We start from the raw sequence: 21,283 nt of genomic DNA on the forward strand, positions 1-21,283 counted from the left end.
GGGAATTAAGGGGGTATGTGAGTAAATGGCATTTTGCACAGTAATTTGGTTTCCAGTTCTAAAAAAAATTCCTCATGTAAAAAGCTTTTGAAAATACCTTTTTAACTGTTGATATATATAGTAAAAATAGCAACAGGCTCCATGTCTGCCACCACCTATGAGAGTGTTTGAATCATTGAAATCTGGTAATTCTTGACAACAATGGCCTTTCTGTTGGTAAGCAATATGATATTTATAAGATGGATTTTCCTGTAATATGCTGTCAGAAATAATTTGGTAATTCCTCAGGCCTGATGTCACAAACTCGGTGTTCTTACAGATCCTGTGTCACAAAATTAATAATCCTTGAGCTTTTGTATCATGTGCAACTTGAAACAGAAGCACAATTTGACAAAAGATCTATGAATCAATTGGGGGGGTTGGGAGGAAGAATTTCTGTACATGCGCTAGCATCCAGTAAGTGTATACGGTGCATATATCTGCTGCTTTATAAAAAATATTTTCCCCTACTTTTGATTAATTTTTCCACGTGTAGAAGAACTACAGATAGTGTAAGCCCTAAGGTTGACTAGATAGAAGCGGAGGACGGGTGGGCTAGTGGCCAGCTCAGTATGTTTTTCCTCCCTCCTGTTAATGAAACAAGCCTGCGATATTAACACGACAGTTCACCAACAGAAATTAGACTCCCCAAATGCTAAGAGCTACAGTCTGATTTAGAGGCATATTAGGGCCAAATTCTGATTCCTGCAAAGCAACCTTAATCGGCCCAGTCCAGATTAGCATTTTTGAGCCAATGCTTGTCCCATTTCACTTATTTGTTTGTTTCGTTGTTAATCCCTTTCTAACATGTTTACCAGGTTTTCTGTCAGCATGCTTATTTAGCGTAGGAATATCTTACAGAAGTTGCTGAACGCAGAATAAACAGCTCGATTTAAAAAATGTTTGTGTCCAGTGAGGAAAAATCTACTTTCCAAGAGATACATTTCCAAATATTGCAAAGCATTTCCAAATCCTTTCTTTCTGACAGTTAGTGGAATTGGAACCTAACAAGTTAATCTCTAAATTCCTTGATAAGCCATTTTTGTGTTGAAGGGTCGAGAATTAGGCTGGGACCAAGATTCACAGGGACTCGGCTTTCTCCACCAGTTTCCACAGGGCATTGTTTTGGATAGAACCTCTGCCTGTCCCCAGCAAGGTCACCTGTGTTATAGAGGGCCATGGTGGAAGCAGAGGTTCTCTCCCAGCTCTGCTGAGCAGGACAGAGATGAGGACTCCTGTGGCACAGCCATGAAAAGCAAACTACTTGCCTCGCACAAACAGTTGCCAGAGATAATAGATGGCCTGCCAAGGCGTTTCAGCATTATAGCTGAGCTGATGGAGGAATCCACTTCCAGCCTGTGTGGAGTCGTTTCGCATGGCATCAGCACTCTGCAGTCTGTGCTGGACAGTGTGGTCACAAAGGGAGTCAGTGTTACCCACCTTGGCAGCTTTAGTGGGAGCTCAAATAACTACCACGCAGGCTCTGGGCTCCACCTGGGAGAGCTACCTGTCCATCTAGGACAGATTGGTGGACCGATAAGATACCGGGCTTGGAAGGAATCACTCATCTTCTGCAGACTACTCTCTCGTAGATCGGTGGAAGTGATGAGCTGCAGCTTCACGGGGGTGGCAGTGGCGCTGTGTACATGTTGATTTCTCTCAACACAGCTGCTCCTTTGTCACCCCTTCAATCCATACCCGCCTTGGTGCCAGTATGTCAGCTGCACCAGACCGCCCCGGCAGCAGCTGAGCTGAAGCAGTCTGCAGCCGGCCCTGCACTTGTTGCGGAATGGAGCACATAATCTAGGCTGACACTCCAGTGCAGTACTGAGGGAGTGCAGCACTGTCGGAGGTGCCGTCTTTCGGATGAGACGTTAATCTGAGATCCTGCCTGCCCTCTGAGGTGGGCATAAATGATCCTATGACACTATTTGAAGAAGAATGGGGAAGTTTTCCCTGGTGTCCTGACTAATACTTATCCCTCAACCAACATCACTTTAAAAAAAAAAAACACATTATCCGGTCATTATCACATTGCTCTTTGTGGGATCTTGCTGTGTCAAAATTGGCTGCCACGTTTCCTACATTACAACAGTGACTACACTTCAAAAGTACTTAATTGGCTGTAGGGACTTGAACATGTAAATCTAGGCTGACGCTCCAGTGCAGTGCTGAGGGAGTGCTGCACTGTCGGAGGTGCCGTCATTTGGATGAGACGTTAAACCGAGGCCCCGTCTGCGCTCTCAGGTGGACGTAAAAGATCCCATGGCACCATTTCGACGAAGAGCAGGGGAGTTATCCCCGGTGTCCTGGCCAATATTTATCCCTCAATCAACATAACAAAAACAGATTATCTGGTCATTATCACATTGCTGTTTGTGGGAGCTTGCTGTGTGCAAATTGGCTGCCGCATTTCCCACATCACAACAGTGACTATGCTTCAAAAGCACTTTATCGGCTGTAAAGCGCTTTGAGACGTCCGGTGGTCGTGAAAGCAATGCAAGTCTTCTTTCTTTCTTTCATGGCACTATTCAAAAGAAGAGCAGGGGAGTTCTCCTGGTGTCCTGGCCAAATTTCTCCTTCAATCAACACCAACAGAACAGATCAACTGGTCATTTAATCTCATTGCTGTTTGTGGGGCTTTGCTGTGCACAAAATAATTGCCACATTTTCCTACATAACAATAGTGACCACGCTTCAAAAAGTAATTCATTTGCTGAAAGCGCTTTGAGATGTCCCGAGAACCCTTCAAGGTCAACCTGAGGCTAATTGGTGTTGCTGAGAGAGGTTTGTGGATTGGCAGCTGCTTGCAAAAAAAACCTCGCTCCAGGTTAGAAGAAACCACCAGGAAATGAGTGGCTTCCTTCCTACTGTTTTTAAAGATGCTACTTGTTCATTGCTGAGATTGCTATCTGTTCAATTGTGACGTGTTGCTGTTTTGTCAATATGATATTTGAATCTACCAAGAGCAAGTATGATCACTTCAAGTATGACATTTTCAAGCCTGATGGACTTACTAGATGCTGGATTTTTATGTATACCAACGGATCTCCGATGGCATTGCTAACAGTAACCACCAGATGTTGTTTTGTAATGACAGGAGCATTATACCATGAAAAGCAAAATGTTTTATCATAGTTATGGCAAGTGATTTGATGTTGTACAGTTTCCCCCCCCCCTTCCCCGACAAATCCCGTGATTTTCAGCCTGGAGCACAACATTCCTGTCAGTTTCCTTACTCGCCATCACTTTATTAATCAGCAGTATGTTTTAAAGTGTTGCCGTTCTTTCTCTCTCAACCTGCCTAAGGATGAAGGAAATTTTCAGCTGGTCACGGTAACAGCTGCTGTACAGTAAGCACGCGTGTTATTCACTGACAATTTAATCCAAACTCTAATTTTAAACAGTGCTGAGTGCTTGCTGACTGTATGGCCAGCTGTTAAAGTAACTAGTTGCAAATTTTCTGCAATATTCGGAGGACTAAGAGAAGCAGAAAAAGGCACTTTGAACGTTACATTGAATAAAATTGAAGTGCTGGTGAGGGCTGCAACTAACTGCGATTTTAGCCATTTTCCCCACAGTTGTCTCGATTTCCAACAGTTTCCCCACAGTTTCTTTCTTTCGCACGCAAGCATGGATTTTTCTTGTGTTATTTAGAACTAAACAGTAACCCAGTTAAAAACAAATGGATTACCAATGCCATTAAAATAATGCCAATTGAAAAATGCAGACTACATCACTCTAGCTCACAGCCTCTCTCGCACACAGGGCTGGATTCTCCTCCGCAATGACAGCTGAAATTGGACGTACTGTAATTTGCATCTTATCGTTTAGAGGTCCTCAAGATTATGAAGGACTGGGATGAGGTAAATAGCATTGGATTGCTTCCACTGGTTAGTGAAACGGTAACTAGAGGGCATAAATTAATAATTGGAAAGGAATTAAAAGGGAGATATAAAAAAAATAGTTATGCAGAGAGTTGGAATGTGGAATTCTCTGCCGCAATCTGCTGTTAAAGCAGAGCCTGTAAGTAATGGAATTAGAGAGTTACTTGAAAACCGAGAATATTAAATTGTGAGAAAGCAGTAAGATTGGCCGAGTTAGCTCGTGGATCAGAACAACAGCACAGACTTGATGGGATAAATGACCCGTTGCTATGCTGTAACATTCTATGATTCTGTGTGCCAGTCACAGGACTTTTTATATTTCTCGCATATATATAAAAAAGAGAGGTTCAATTCTACAGACCGGCAATGTTCCCACGGTACAAGGAGCAATTGACAGATCGCATAGAATTACACAGACATCAAAACACAGAAACATGCAATTCGGCCCAACCAATCCGTGCTGGTGTTCATCTGCCACGGGAGCAATAGTCCTAATGCCATGCCACTGTGCTGTTCCCATATCCCTATATTCCACTTTACTTCGTCCACCTGTAAGGGTAGACAGAGGTTGCAGCCCTTGTCTACCAGGAATGACAGTTCTAGAAGCAGGAGTCAAAACACTTACAAGTTTCTTTCTTCTCTTAGGCAGTCCCTCGGAACCGAGGATGATTTGCTTCCACGTTAAAAATGAGTTGGCAGGTGACTGATGAGCCCAGTGCGGGACCTACAGTCTCTGTCACAGGTGGGGCAGATGGTGGTTGAAGGGGCGGGTGGGTGGGGTGCTTGGGTTGACGTGCGCTGCCTGCGCTTGGCTTCCAGCTTGCTCCCGGTGAAGAGACTCGAGGTGTTCGGCGCCTTCCCAGATGCTTCTCCTCCACTTTGTGCAGTCTTGGGCCAGGGATTCCCAGGTGTCGGTGGGGGTGTTACACTTTTTCAAGGAGGCTTTGAGGGTGTCCTTGAAGCGTTTCCTCTGCCCACCTGGGGCTCTCTTGCCGTGCTGGAGTTCCGAGTAGAACGCTTGTTTTGGGAGTCTCGTATTGGGCATGCGGACAATGTGACCCGTCCATCGGAGCTGATCGAGCGTGGTCAAAGCTTCGATGCTGGGGATGTTGGCCTGAGCGAGAACACTGACGTTGGTGCGCCTATCCTGCCAATAAGTTTAATAAGCGTTAAAGGAGCGTACTCACAGACAACAGTCTGGAACACAAGGCAATGCCTTGCAGTAGACGATCCAGCGTTGCCGTCGGTGAGCTCAACTTTTTCGATTATTCTTCTAACTTCATGGTACAATCCTGTCCATTTTATACCTTTCTAACTACATTACTTCATGTACATTGCATGGCCTTTGTGCAGTTTGCACCAGCTCATACCAGTCTTTATCAAGAGGTTTCAGTCCCTCTAAACATGTCATCCGTGGTCCGAGGGCCCAGCAGGAGTTTAGGTTAAGTGGCGGTGGCAATTAAAATTTCATACAGGCAAGCGGGAAATTAAAAGGGTGGCATAGGTGCTCCATGAATGGTGCTGAAATAGCCAAGGATAAAGTTGAAAGAGAGGTTTCACTAGACTCGATGCCCACTGAATACTACTAAACAACAAAGTAAATAGGTTGCTGGACTTTATAACCGAAACAGTAGAATACAGTTTAGTGCACTGGTCAGATCCTGCATTGAGTGTTGTATCCAGTCAGAAATCACCCCTCTAGTCACAAAGACACAAGGGAGACATTCAATCCCGGGAGACTGTTCAGAGAAGAGCCATGAGACTGATCCCTGGCATCAAAGAACTAAGTAAAAACTGTGTGCTCATTTGTATAGATGGGCCGAATGGTCAATCTTATTTACATTTATCTTGTGATCATCTGGCAGTGTGGCATTTTGGTTGTCGGGGTAGTGGAGGATGGTGGAATAATCAATAGCATTCTGTTATTTTCTACTCTGTAATCATACCCACGGTTTATCCAATGCATCAAGACAAGGAAAGTCTTAAAATTAGGCTTTGTAAGGATGTGTAACTCAGGCTGAACAACACCAGCCACATTGCTGATTTGAAACCCATGTCCTGCCTTAGCATATCCCAAGTTTTGCATAATAGTGTTTTGAAGAAGCTCAGTGCAGCCATATACCTGGTCAAAATTGGATTAAAGGCATCCCTTTCCTTACAGATGACCCTATCTGCCTCAAGATTCTAGCAGGCATGCCCTCAGAAGGGTTTGAGGGGTTGACTGTATGGAAACCATAATCAGGGCAGTTTGCAATTCTTGCCTTTTTGTTGCTGAAATCACAAATCACTGAGGATTCTACTGTAATCGCCAAGTCAAACGACATTCACTTTAGCATTTTATAGTCAAGCACAGCATGTATCTCAGAGATTGAGGGGTATAAATTCGTCTTGAGCAGTGAGAGCGAATAGGCCGCCTGTTAAACTCCACGGCCGATATTCAGCTCCATTGACATGAATAGAACTGAATGTTAAATGGGGCGTATAACAGGCGGCAAATGCGATACCATCCATTTAGCTCTGCCGCCCATGCTGAATTTCTACCCCTGAATCTTATGAGAGTCTTCACCCTCTAATGCCTTGTATTCTGAAACTGAACACTGGCATTGTGCATTTCTTACTGCTGCTCCAAAACACCTTGGGGGGGAAAATTCGGTGTCGCCCCATTATTGGCGGTGCGCAAAGTTTAGCGCCTGGCACTAATTTTTGGTGTCCATATTTAAGAAAAGACATACTTGCTCTCGAGTCAGTACAAAGAAGGTTCACTCGGTTAATCCCGGGGATGAGGGGGTGGACATATGAGGAGAGGTTGAGTAGACTGGGACTCTACTCATTGGAGTTCAGAAGAATGAGAGGCGATCTTATTGAAACATATAAGATTGTGAGGGGGCTTGATCGGGTGGATGCGGTGAGGATGTTCCCAATGATGGCTGAAACTAGAACTAGGGGGCATAATCTTAGAATAAGGGGCTGCTCTTTCAAAACTGAGATGAGGAGAAACTTCTTCACTCAGAGGGTAGTAGGCCTGTGGAATTTGCTGCCCCAGAAAGCTGTGGAAGCTACATCATTAAATAAATTTAAAACAGAAATAGACAGTTTCTTAGAAGTAAAGGGAATTAGGGGTTACGGGGAGCGGGCAGGAAATTGGACATGAGTCTATGGCCTAGAAATTCAGCCGCGTTTGCGCCCACTTATTGGCTATAAAGTGGTTTGCACCGGAAGTTTTTTAGCGCCCGAAATTGAGTTGGTCCCTAACATCGGCGTTAGCCGGTAGCGCTGCGCCGGCACCGATGACGTCATCGGTGTGCGCAGCGCCCCGGTTCCAATGGTAATCCGTCCCGATGGCCAAATTCAGTTGCGGCCGCCTCGCCCGTCGCGGCCGCAAACAGCGTTTGCAAAACGGTGCCTTACAGCTCCGAAAGGCCGGCGCATAAAGGTGGAGGGGCAGCCGGCCGCTTTCCCGGCGGCCGCGTGGCCGCACCTCCCTCCCCGGACTCCTGCACCACCCCCCCGCAGCATTGGTGTGTGACTCCCGCGAGCCCGGCACTCCTCCGTGGTGCCGGGCACATTTGACGGGGGAATCCAGCGGCGATCTCACGGTTGCAGGCAGCTCCTCCTTAAGAGAAGGAGGAGGCCTGCAGTACCCCAGCCTGCCGCACCGCATCGGTTGCCGCAGCGGCAGCTGGGCGCCGGAAACTGACATTCTTTGCCCCAAACGAGGCGGCCAAACCCTCCAATAGCGCCCGCCTCCGTCTTGGGGTGGCGCTACTGAATTTCAGGCGGGCGCTAGGGGAATCCGGCCCAGCGCTAAATTTCGGGCACTAAAGACCTGGCGCGGCGATACCAAATTTTTAGCCCTATGTTCGGAACGGTCATGGCCCGGTGGGTAGCGGAGCGGGCCCAGGGGCCGTGTAGCCTGGTTTTGCTCCTACTTCTTGTGTTCTAATTCTGTGTTAGATTTCAGGAGATGGTTCTATTCCTGTTCCTGGCTGGGGTGGAGATCACCTTTTACAGAAGGTAAGTACTGTAGAAAATATAGGGACAGAGTGATCTCCTGGACGAGTTTCGATCGCCCAGATGGGTCGGAGAGGAATTTCCCAGATTTTTTCTCCCAAATTGGCCATTGGGTTTTTTTACCTGGTTTTTTGCCTCTCCCAGGCGATCACATGGGTTCGGGTGGGATGTAGAGTGATAGTAGATTTGAGGTTAGGATCAGATCAGCCATGATCTTATTGAATGGTGGAGTAGGCTCGAGGGGCCGATTGGCCTACTCCTGCTCCTATTTCTTATGTTCTTATGTTATCGCCTCCGACAGCAAACTTGGCTTTTATCGCCCCTGGAGGTGATTGGAGCGCTAAATCAGGCGCTTCACACCTCTCTTAAGGCGCAAAGGCTGAGGAGCGAGGCACTACCTCAGAGCGCTGGCGAAGCTCATGTGATGTCAGTCAGCAATGGAACACAGACACAACGGCACCGGCCAGTTCTTAAAGGGGTGGGTTGATCTTGCTCTCCATCCACATCCTGCTCATTGCAGCCTTGAATCTCGGCCTGGAGAGACCTGTACATCAAATCTGCTGGAAAGAACAATGGAGAGGCCCAGGGAAAAAGCTCACAGTGCAGCCCCCACAGTCTCTTCTAAATCGATACAAGGAAGGGCAAATCAAAATGAATCTGCAAAGTGCTGTTCAGTACCCTAAACTCCTTTACACAGTGTTGAATCTCTCCAGAAGTCTCTCTCTCTCTCAGAATGCGTGGTGCAAAAATGTCACCAACAAAAAAAGGCAGGAAGTGGTCGCCTTTAAATAGCGCTCCACCAGTCCCTTCCCGACTGCGAAACGCTCCCCTCAACCTGTCGTTGCTAGCAGTAAGACAGGGGGCGCCACTCAATATCCGGTCCGGGGCGCTACCGGGGCGTTACGCACTCAACTGACGTCACGATCTGCTGGCGCAGGAGATCGTGGCGGTAGTGTTTAGCGCCGCCGCAAAATGTCTACTTAATTTTGCGAGAGGCGCAGATATCGCCGCGCCCGGGCGCTAGTTGTTTTGCGCCCCACTTGGCACCCTCTTAAGGCGCTAACAGGAGGCGCAACCAACTGAATTTTTCCCCCCTTTTAAGGTGCCTGCACTCACTTGCAGCTCCACATGTGCGCGAGACCGATAAGATTTCTAACCTAGTGTTACTCTCTTCCGTTACCTCCCTGCGCTGGTAGTGCTACACGTTTCTGTGATGTCGTTGCCCCTCAGTCTCTGTGCTGGGGTTTGCTGAATTAGCACATGTACTTTGTGTTGTTTGGTGTGCTGCTTTTCCTTTGACTAGGTGGTTCTTGTTCATCATGGAAAATCATAAATCGGGGTGTGTCACAACAGCTCCATAATCACATCAGCAAATACTATGTACACATTGCGTATATATGTGTGCGGATGCAGTTTCAGACTATAATATGTAGTCGTCATTCAAGCAAGAGATTAAATCTACATTCATAATATTTTACCTTTCTATTAAAGTAGTAGATTCCAATATTATGCAGTACAACCATAAGAAATATTTAGGTTAAGAAGCTCCTTGCTAGAATCGGTAGTGGAGGCTGCTGCAGATCATTTCAAGCTGAAGAGATGCAGCACCCTCTTCTGAATTACAGAAAGCACTTTGAGCCCCCGGGGCCCTGTTTGGTGTAGCTATCTTGGCTTGGCAATGGAACACTATCTTTGGTGGTTTCTCTGACATAATTGAATCCTGTGTAGATTTGATGCCAGGTCCATTTAAATTTTTGGAGTTTCAGCACAGCCATCATGCAGTCACCGCCCTGCCCGCCCTCCCGTAGTAAACTGATAAATCATTGCCAGTTCATTTCCAGAAAAAAATGGAAAATGGGATCTACATTTTTTTTTTTTTAAAAAGCAGGAAGCTACATTTTCCAAATTTCCACAACCAGATCCACATCTCGTTGGGAAAATCTCACTTCCTGCTTTTTTTAAAAATAAAACAAATTCCATTTTCTGATGATTTCTGTTGGCACTGTCACTGTGCAGCAGGTCAAGGGCCTCATTTCTGGGACTTTTCTTTAACCGGGAGGTAGCTGTGATTTTTGTTGCTGTCTTTAGCCATCAGCATATAAAGTTAAAGGGCGGTCGGCGAGTCGGAATATTCGCTGTCCCAGACGTACCGCCAGAAAATTGTCGATGAAAATGCCTGCCCTAAATTAAAACAATACATTTTATAAAAATTATACTCGCCATTTAACGGGATACCAGCCTTGCAGCATGAATGGAAGCATGCCAAACGCGCGCCCCCGCCCCCCACTCCACAGAATGATTTCCCTATCCTGCTCCTTAGACTAAATCTCAACAGAAAAGTAAAGTCTTCCCACCCACCCCCATTTCCTTCTCTTTCTCAAGAAGACGCATTTAACGAATTTAAAATCTGTTCATTTTACCATTGTTTATTTTTATATTCGCTGTATAGGAGCCATCACGCTTCCAGTCAGGTTCCTCCTGTTCACTCTTTGTGCGTTTTTTTTTTTCCCTCTCTGTGTCTAATAAATTTGCAGGAAAACACTCAATTATAATTAATATGTCACGCTATTTTTCACATTGCAGTAGATGGACTAACTATGATTGATTAATTTTTCACAAGAGACTTGCTACATAGTGCAGTGCAAAGGATAGAATTGCATCTGTTCCAACTTTCCCCCTTGTGTTCCATTATCTTATAGCGCTGAATGATTTTCTGTGCCGGAAAACAGCTGAACTGAAACTGAGAGCTTTTGGATATTGCAAACTTTCGGGGAGTTGTGTCAGTTGTTAACAGCCAGCACGTTGTTATTGCTTCTATTTCTGCTGCTATTACAGATGAATTTAATTACTTTCCAGTGTCAGGAGTCTATTACAGCTGTTACATGAGCTGACCCCCTGCCTTCCACGTCTTGACAGACTTTTTAAAAAAAAGCTGATTAGAAAGGCAGACTACCAGCAGTGCTTGAGCATAGAAAAGCAAATTACAGCTCTGTTTACGATGCACGTTGGGCCACCCTAAGATATCCAGTTTTATGTGTAAATACACTAATTCTGATTATAACTCTTGGATTCTGGCCAGGTTAGCAGCGGGCCTGAGGGTTGTACATTAAAACTGCGGGGCTTGACGGAATCAGTGCGTCTGACATAAGACAGCTCCTTGATTAGCATGGGACTGGATGGCTGACTCGTTTCCTGCCCTTCAATAGCTGTTCACTGTATTCAGAAGCAGGGAGCCATTCATCAGCAAAGCAGTCACAGCAACAGAGCAGACTCGACTCTACGCCTGGCGAAATTGAAAGCTAAACATTGGGAACTGCTTGCAGTCTAGCCTTTCTCGTCCAAGCCGAAGTGGAAGCCAGTCTCTCTGAAAATTGTGAGGAGAGTGAAAGAAAATACAGCAGTGACGTCGGGCTTTCATTATTTGTCTATCTCCCAGGAATAGATTGCTTCACAGATACCTGCAGGAACTGTGTTCCTCAGCTGCACACACTCGCACTCGCACACACGACCTCTCCGTGTGGAAGCAGCTGCAGGGTTTTTGAATTGAAGATTGATTTCTGATTTATGTATTCTGCTCATCCTTTCTCATTGATTGGATTTTGCTATCTGTGGAAAACCACTTTCGCTGTCATCAAAGCATTATTCTAATCCTGTGACAGCGGGGATTGACGTTGCATCCTTCAGTTCCTGGGTGTACTGCTTGGGTCAAAACCCAAGGCTGGGTTTCTAATTTGTTTGGGCCTTTTGTGTTCTGGCTCACAGTTCGCCAAGTACTCTTATGCTGAATCGAGCTATTGTCTGGGATCCCGGGGCTTTCACGCTGCAAATCGCTGCCTGTTCTCTGGCTGAGAAGCCACATTATGTGCCTTTTTTTTTTCTTATGTGAAGCTGGAAACTATAAGCAGTGGCGATTTTTAAATGAAGTGTAATGCATTGTGGGATGTGTGTAAAATTGGATCAGTCAAGGCATAGGAGCAGACCTGCAGTTCGCTATGTGGAGGAGGCAGTGCCAGAATGTTTGCTAATTCTTTCAGCACGTTGGCTTATTTCTAATCGAATAGAGCCCAGCAAGAGATATGGAGCCCGACTCGCAGTGCTAGAGGATTAAGACTGCATGTAGCCTCCAAATGAAGAAAACACGGAGTACAACCTTACGGCGGGCTTGGCCTAGCTCGGATTTTTCAGACCGGGCCTCCGACCGCATCAGGTCCCGCAGCGAGAAGGACTACCGCTTGCACAAGCATTTCCCACCGGCTTTTATTTCTTCTGCATCACGGGGATACCTGACTTCAGGTTAGTGGGATATTTTGCTGCTTTTTGGGTGGGAGCAGTAGGGGTTTGTCACGATGCTTTTGTTACTCGATGAGGTGTATTGGCATGCATGAGTGATAACATAAATGAATCTGATTAACGTTAGAAAAAGCATATAACCTCCATTTTGACTTCTAGCAAGATGCACATTGGAACCTTCCAAAATAAGTACAGTTGCACATTAGTCCAAATGTAGCAATAGATTATGGATGTATTGATTTTACAGAGATGTAATGAGATCCTGAAATTTGTTGCCATGGCAACACGTCTGTGCTCTGTGGATTTTGAGGATTTCGCATTAATTGTGTATTAACAAAGGCTTCAGTTTCTTTGTCATTCTAAGAATGAATGAAAATCCTACTGAAGGGTGCCGATCGTAGCCCCCTCCCACCCTTCATTCATGTGTTTTTCTGCGAGGAGGTTTCACACAGCATCCACAGTACATTTGATACTTTAGTTTAGAATTACAGATTCTGGAACTGATCTGTCAGCGACTGAAAATCCTTTATTTTGAAACAGTAGGCACACGTAAGGGAATTATGGGCTAGAAGTTGATGCTGTTGAACTGTTTACGTTTTTGATTTATAAAACTACTGTAGCTTCAGCAAATCAGAACGTAAATGGCTACCAAATGCAACTATCCTTTACGGTGCCATGCATCTCTTTGAACCGTTGAATTTAAACCTTGCAGCTGAGGGTGCATTCACATGACAACTGTGGTGTCAGCGTACAGCGGTTTCGGTTTACGGCAGCTCTGCAGTCGTAGTGCAAGTGCAGCCTGAATCTGGAGTCAGTGCCTGACCTGACACTCGAACGAATGGCACTGCGGCTCTGCAGAGGAGAGCATCTCGCTCTGCTTCACTTTGGAATCAGTTCAAGCCCTCGCACCCGATTTACACTGCGCAAGTTTAACGTCGTGCAAAGCTGAACCCGCTTCGCACCGATGCTAAATTTGTAGCGTGAATTGTAAACCCACGGATATAGAAAACATGAAAAATCTTGTGAAGCTACATTTAATAGTTAACGTGATTTGCACTTGGTGAAAAACTTAATTGTAGATCGAAGTCCAGTTTATAAAATATGTCCCCTTGTGTTCAGCTGAAATTTGTAGATGAATAAGAATTTCCTTTTATCTTCATGGTAAGATTGATGTACAACCTTCGTAGAGTAACTTTTTGCCATTTAAGATCGGCATAGAGGATAACTCTCAGACCACTGCCAGATAATCCCACTGTATAGCCAGCTAGTGGAAGGTGAATGAGAACAGCCTGGGTGTTCTGACTTCCCCTCTCTCCATGTGGAGAAATAGTCAGCCTCCATTCATTAACTCCTCATGGAAGTACGGTTGAGATCAGGAACTAGCTCTACAGGGAATTGTGGAGTTGGCCTTGATGCTAAGACGTCATGGTGCAGTGTACTGGAACTCCAGTTTGTTACTCAAACATGCTGATCCTGGATAAACACAAATTTCTATTACGTGTACAGTGCCAATGGTAACGATATTTTGTACTGGCAGGCTCTACACTTTTACTTAGAAAATTGGACAGAGCTTTTGGCTCACATAGAAGAGCAGCATCTTAAAAAATAACTCCCATTGCTTAGTTTGAGTTGACCCAATTTCACATCAAAAAACATAAGCCTGTGACTAAAACGAATACTAGTGTGTGAATCTACTTTTATGAAGGTGGTGAGCCTGGTTTGGCGGAACATTTCTGCTTTAGTATTTGGGCTTCTCCAATGTCCAGGGAGCAAGTGCCAAGTATTTTCAAAGGAAGTGGCAAATGTAATTGATGGTTTTGGCAGCTGCAGGAAACCTATATTTGCGTTTTGCTTCTGTTGCTATAGTGGTCACACAGGAATGTTTTTAGAAAATCCCCCAGAATTTTGCCCGCATGCATGATTTGATCTGAAATAATAACACGCATAAGTGCTTTATTCATGGCATGTGTGTTTGCTTGCTGCACATATTTAAAATTGGAATCTAGGTAGTGCAATAATTTTCAATTACATTTCCTTTAATAATTATATACCATTAACCAAGAATACATTCTGCCCATATTTCTGCTCTGAAAAAATGTACTTGTGTAATATTCAGCAGGGAAAAACAGTATACAAAGGGCTCTATTTTTCTCTCTTGATTGCTTTCATAAGTTCTGAAGAAAAAGTTCAGCTCAATGTCACCCAGTTTGTATCCAAGAGCAATTCCGACATTTTCACTTCACGTGCCATTCTGGCCCGTGTTAATATTCAAATTAGAGCATAATGAGGACGAGGTGCAGCATGGCCTCAGTTATGGCTATATTCTCCTTGTCCATGAGAGTAAATATGTGCAGGATCCTTCTTTGAGATAAATATTTTTTCCCTTATTTGCATTTATCACTATTGCTCTACTGAAATTGTGTGGATAACTGTTGTCCTAGGAACATAAGAACATAAGAAGTAAGAGCAGGAGTAGGCCAGACGGCCCCTCGAACCTGCTCCACCATTCAATAAGATCATGGCTGATCATCGACCTCAACTCCACTTTCCTGCCCGATCTCCATATCCCTTTATTCCCCTAGAGTCCAAAAATCTATCTATCTCAGCCTTGAATATACTCAAAGACTCAGCATCCACCGCCCTCTGGGGCAGAGAATTCCAAAGATTCACAACCCTCTGAGTGAAGAAATTCCTCCTCATCTCAGTCTTAAATGGTCTACCCCTTATCCTGAGACTGTGACCCCCGAGTTCTCGACACTCCAGCCAGGGGAAACAGCCTCTCAGCATCTACCTTGTCAATCCCCTTCAGAATCTTGTATGTTTCAATAGGGGTAAAACTTGAAAGTAACAAATTCTGCATGTATAGGTCTATCTCTGTCTTATGGGTCTGCATTTACTTATATCATAGCCCACGGTTAGTAGCTGGTTGTTTTTCATTTATTTCACCAACTGTGGTAAACCACTGTTGTTGTTGTTGTTGTTGTTGATACACACTGTTGTACCTATGCATGCCTCAACATGTCTCGGCTGGCTCCACCCACACAGGCCCAGGTATAAAGGTGATTGACCTGCAGCCCCCTGCCTTCTTGGAACCCAGTCAACCACGAGAGGCATGCTCTGTTCTTTGCTAATAAAAGCCTTTAGTTACTCTCTTAACTCTCAGTCTTTTATGAGTAATTGATAGCGCATCACCAACGTACCCCCTTTTTTTTTTATCTTGCTGCTGCTGCATTCCCTCCCACAAACCATCGCAATGCTGTGCACGATAACATGGACTGGAGAAAGAAAAGGGTAACTTTAACCAGACGTTCTAGCAGATACAAATGACCAATTTGCCTCTTCATCTAGGATAAGATCACTTTATGGCAATACAGACAGCACCCAGCACCAATGCCCAAACGCAAAGGGAAAAATGGGCCCAGGCTGTTTATTTTCACAGTTTTAACCTCTGACCCTCGCCATCCTGAACCACCGCTGCAACAAGCAATGAGAAAACAGAGCACTAAGGGCAGAGGGTTAATTGCTTCACGTTGTACTTACTATGAAACGCACTTCATTGAGCAGCTGGCATTTTTACCTAATGATCAATATTCTTGCCATAAAAATATGAATGTACTCAGGCATGGCTAAGTAATCATTGTTTCATTTCCTTAAGGAAGCTACTTTCTTCACAGGAAACCTATAGGAAGTGATCTTGTTAAAAAGCCTGCTGTGATTTAAGATAAATATGTTCTTTGTCACACACGACCTAGTACGTGGGAGGACCCTGAAGTGAGTAAGTTGTTTTCTTGTTTGTGCAATTCATTTCAGTTTAATTACTTTTAACATTGTCAGAATCTTTTTAAAGTTAGAATGTATTGGAAAGAGAAGACTGCTGTTCAGTCATGAGTGATTGAGTCAGCTGGTGGATTGATAAGGCAGGTAACAGAATGCAAGCTGTCAGCTGCCATTAATCTTTGGTGTATTTTAGAGCACTAACTATCCTAGAGCAAGTCTGTGGATATACAGGTGAACTATGCTCAGGATAGTATTAATGTTGTACATGCTTTGGTTAAGGCTTGAAAATTCCTAGACTGGTGGATATTACTCTGTGTAATGTTCCAGCCAACGCTTGACCTCTTAAAGGTTTTTAGTGACAAATGCATTCCGAAATCATATGAAGTGTATGTTGCTAATGATGGATATTAATCTCATTTTAAAACATCTCTCTGTATGAGATTTTTTTATTATACAGTAGTACTATGTTTAAAATGCGGCTGAATCTCAAGATGGCTTTAATGCTCCTGCACATAACAAGAAACTGTTCTGATGAAGGGTCATCGACCTGAAACGTTAACTCTGTTTCTCGCTCCACAGGTGCTGCCTGACCTGCTGAGTATTGCCGGCATTTTCTGTTTTTATTTCCGATTTCCAGCATCCGCAGTATTTGGCTTTTGTAAGAAACTGTCCAGCATCATTAGATCCCAAGATTCACAATGCAGTGTATTTAAATATAAATTTTAATTAATTCCCCCCACACACACAATTACTCATAATTGGGAGAGAAAAAATTGCACCAGGTTTCTTCCAGCACCATATAATCTGGCTGTGCATAAACAGTTTCCATAGTGAGAAAAAAGCAACTGATGATCCCTTCATTTAACACAATTTGCCAAATGGTTTTGATTGCAATGAACTAACAATTTATTCTAGTTGGCTTTTCCAAAACAAAATAAAAATCCCCTCAATTTTCATTCCTCCTCTCCTGAAGGCGCTGAATCAGGTGCAGCTCCCTGCTCCATTTCCCAAGGAACCATTTTCCATAGTTATGCTTCAGTTATACAGGGTATTGGTGAGACCACATCTGGAGTACTGTGTACAGTATTGGTCTCCTTATTTAAGGAAGGATGTAAATGTGTTGGAAGCAGTTCAGAGAAGGTTTACTAGACTAATACCTGGAATGGGCGGGTTGTCTTATGAGGAAAGGTTGGACAGGCTAGGCTTGTATCCGCTGGAGTTTAGAAGAGTAAGAGGTGACTTGATTGAAACATATAAGATCCTGAGGGGTCTGGACAGGGTGGATGTGGAGAGGATGTTTCCTCTTGTGGGAGAATCTAGAACTAGGGGTCACTGTTTAAAAATAAGGGGTCACCCATTTAAGACAGAGATGAGGAGAATTGTTTTCTCACAGAGGGTCGTGAGTCTTTGGAACGCTCTTAAGGCAGAGGTAGATAGATTCTTGATAAGCAAGAGGGTGAAAGGTTATCGGGGTAGGCAGGAATGTGGAGTAATTAAATCAGTCATGATCTTATTGAATGGCGGAGCAGGCTCGAGTGGCCTACTCCTGCTCCTAATTCGTATGTATGTTCGTATATAGAAGTGATTCTGTGATCCTGCGCACTCAGTGGGGAGCACCAGATCATGGAATCATTCTGTGTGGTTTCTGGAATGTCCGAGGGCTATTTTATCATAGGCCTATCACAACACAGCCCAATCCTGTTCTCACCCAATGCGCATATAACATATACAAAAGCAAAATACTGCGAATGCTGGAAATCTGAAATAAAAACAGAAAATGCTGGGAATACTCAGCAGGTCAGGCAGCATCTGTGGAGAGAGAAACAGAGTTAACGTTTCAGGTCGATGACCCTTCGTCAAAACTGGAAAATACTGGAGATGGAACAGGTTTTTAAGCAAGTGCAGGGGCAGGGAGAGGGGGAGGGGAGGAAAGAACAAAAGGGAAGGTCTGTGATAGGATGGAAGGCCGGAGAGATTAAGAGATAGAAGGGATGATGGGGCAAGGTAATAGGGGGTGGTAATGGGACAAGTTAAGAAATAAAAGATGGCTCTAGATGAAGTGTAAATGGCAGAATGAAAGACAGCTGCCATGTGGGAGAGAGAAAAAAATATATAATAAACAAAATAAATGGAATAAAAAAAGATAGGAGCAGAGGTTATAGTCTGAAATTGTTGAACTCTATGTTGAATCCAGAAGGCTGTAAAGTGCCTAATCGAAAGATGAGATGCTGTTCCTTGAACTTACGTTGAGCTTCCGTGGAACAATGCAAGAGGCCGAGGACGGTGAGGTCCGAGTGGGAGTGGAGTGGAGAATTAAAGTGACAGGCGACCGGAAGCTCGGGGTCCCCCTTACGGACTGAACGGAGGTGTTCCGTAAAGCGGTCACCCAATCTGCGTTTGGTCTCCCCAATGCAGAGGAGACCGCATTGTGAGCAGCGAATACAGTATACTAGATTGCAAGAAGTACAAGTAAATTGCTGTTTCACCTGGAAGGGGTGTTTGGGGCCCTGGACAGTGGGAAGAGGGGGAGGTATAGGGGCAGGTGTTGCATCTCCTGCGCTTGCACGGGAAGGTGCCGGGCGAAGGGGAAGGGGTGTTGGGGGTGATAGATGAGTGGACTAGGGTGTCGCGGAGGGAGAGGTCCCTTTGGAATGCTGAAAGGGGAGGTGAGGGGAAGATGTGTTTGGTGGTGGGATCACGTTGGAGGTGGCGGAAATGGCGGAGGATGATCAGTTGAATGTGGAGGCTGGTGGGGTGAAAGGTGAGGACAAGGGGAACCCTATCGTGATTCCGGGAGGGAGGGGCAGGGGTGAGAGCAGAAGTGCAGGAAATAGAATGGACACGGTCGAGGGCCATGTCAACCACTGTAGAGGGGAATCCTCGGTTGAGGAAAAAGGAAGATATGTTGGAAGCACTGGTATGGAAGGTGGCATCGTAAGAACAGATGCAGCGGAGACGGAGAAACTGGGAGAATGGAATAGAGTCCTTACAGGAAGCGGGGTGGGAGAAAGTGTAGTCCAGGTAGCTGTGGGAATCAGTGGGCTTGTAGTGAATGTTTGTCAATAGCAATTTAATTCTCCGCTTCACTCCCACTCTGACCTCTCTTGTCCTCGGCTTCTTACACTGCTCCAATGAAGCTCAATGTAAGCTCAAGGAACAGCACCTCATCTTTCGATTAGGCACTTTACAACCTTCTGGACTCAAAATAGAGTTCAACAATTTCAGATCATAACCTCTACCCCATTCTCTTTTTTCCATTTATTTTATTTATTATATATTTTTTTCGCTTTCCCACATGGCAGCTGTCTTTCATTCTGCCATTTACACTTCATCTAGAGCCATCTTCTGTTTCTTAGCTTGTCCCATTACCATCTCCTTTTGCCTTGCACCATCCCTTATGTCTCTTGATCTCCCCTGCCTTCCACCCTATCACAGACCTTCCCTTTTGTTCTTTCCTCCCCTCCCCCTTTTCCCTGCCCCTGCACTTGCTTAAAAACCTGTTCCATCTCCAGCTTTTTCCAGTTCTGACGAAGGGTCATCGACCTGAAACGTTAACTCTGTTTCTCTCTCCACAGATGCTGCCTGACCTGCTGAGTATTTCCAGTATTTTCTGTTTTTATTGCATATATAACATCAAATCAAATCAACTTTTATTGTCATTGTTAGTGCACAAGTGCAGTACAACGAAATGTATATATTGGAAACAAATATAACTTTCCAATCAGGAGCCCAGATGGATTTCCCTAGCCCAGAGTACTGAAGCCATTTCACCAACCTGTCCTGTCTAACAGCACTGACTGAGGATCGACTCTATGATATACTGATCTGTATGCATTACTGCTGCACTGTTTGGTGCATTTGCCCACCAGGCTATCAAGGAGCTCAACTATCTAATTTACTTTGATGTTAGAACATTTTCCAGAATAATGTTTAATCAGTGGCATGTCTAAATATTCAAGTTCAGTCCTGAAGCACTTGTATACAAGATGGCAGCTAATAGTTACTTCCAAGATATTGTATTTATTAAACTTGTACGGCGGGAATTTCTTTGGGGGTTTCTGCTAATCAGCTGCCATAACTTTGGCGGAAGAGCAGCGGAAACTCCATTTACGCGGCGTATCCCGGGTTTCCACTGATCAATCAATGACGTTACGGTGGCCATTCGGGAGATCCCCAATTAAATTCCCGATGTTAGTATTTAAGCAGTTGCATTGCCTTATATAAGCATCTTGAAAAATGAAAATTCCCAGAACCAAATCAGGGGCATTGAATGGTATAACATTAGCAGTGATGGTTTTGAATAACTTCAAATACAACAACAACTTGCCTTTATATAGTGCCTTTAATAAGAGCATTAACAAACAAAATTTGCCACCGAGCCACGTAAAGAGATATTAGGACAGGTGACCAAAAGCTTGGTCAAAGAGGTGGTTTTTAAGGAGCATCTTAAAGGAGGTGAGAGAGATAGAGAGGCGGAGAGGTTTAGGGAGGGAATTCTAGAGCTTAGGGCCTAGACAGCTGGAGGTACAGCCACCAATCGTGGGGCAATGGAAATCGGGGATGCGCAACAGGCCAGAGTTGGAGGAGCACAGATATCTCAAGAGTGTTGTATGGCTGGAGGAGGTTACAGAGATAGAGATATGTGTTACAAACATAGAAGTATATTCTCCTTTGTTTAGTAATTTTAGTGAAAAACTAGATGCAAGTAGAAAACTGTATTCCTCATTCTGTACTCATTTACTTTTTCACCAAAACTATTAGATCTTCTATGGTGTTCTACATGGATAGCCTGGGATATGGCAGCTAGTGGATTAGTTTGTGATGAGAAAACATGAAATTTGAGCCAATCAGCATGCTTCACTGCCTGTGAACACATCATCACACTTTTAACGAGAGAGTTGAGGAGTTAGAAGGTAAGCCACTCACTGCAGAATATCCAGTCTCTGACCTGCTCTAGTAGCCACAGCATTTATGTGGCTGGTCCAGTTCAATTTCTAGTCAATGGTAACTCCCAGGATGCTTATGGTGGGGGACCCGGTGACAGTAATGCCATTGAATGTCATGAGGAGGTGGTTATGCTATCACTTCTTGGAGATCATTTGACAAGGTGCCACACAAAAGATTATTGCTTAAGATAAAAAATCACAGGATTGAGGGTAATATTCTGGCATGGATAGAGGATTGGCTATCTAACAGAAGGCAGAGAGTTGGGATAAATGGTTCATTCTCAGACTGGCAATCAGTAACTAGTGGTGTTCCGCAGGAGTCAGTGCTGGGTC

General features: G+C 44.6%; 1 protein-coding gene across 5 annotated transcripts in view; it reads left to right on the forward strand.

The window, feature by feature from the left end:
* Positions 1-21,283, forward strand: part of LOC147124065 (storkhead-box protein 2-like) — a 348,039-nt gene that overhangs the window by 184,254 nt on the left and 142,502 nt on the right. The window contains exons 1-2 of one of the 5 annotated variants that reach the window (XM_085980525.1): positions 12,144-12,230; positions 20,766-20,917. The exons of 2 other annotated variants lie outside the window; for them this stretch is intronic. Coding sequence is in view for 1 of the 3 variants with exons in the window: in XM_085980384.1 (XP_085836510.1) it covers positions 12,065-12,230 (166 nt within the window). In the remaining 2 variants the exon portion in view is untranslated. Of the gene's footprint in view, positions 1-10,917; positions 12,231-20,765; positions 20,918-21,283 lie in introns of those variants that run through there. 2 more of the 5 variants (XM_085980384.1, XM_085980468.1) reach the window with 2 other exon arrangements.

Source organism: Somniosus microcephalus, chromosome 1 (assembly GCF_052327205.1).
Source record: "Somniosus microcephalus isolate GS21.2 chromosome 1, FLI_Smic_1.0, whole genome shotgun sequence".
NCBI classification, from domain to species: Eukaryota; Metazoa; Chordata; class Chondrichthyes; order Squaliformes; family Somniosidae; genus Somniosus; species Somniosus microcephalus.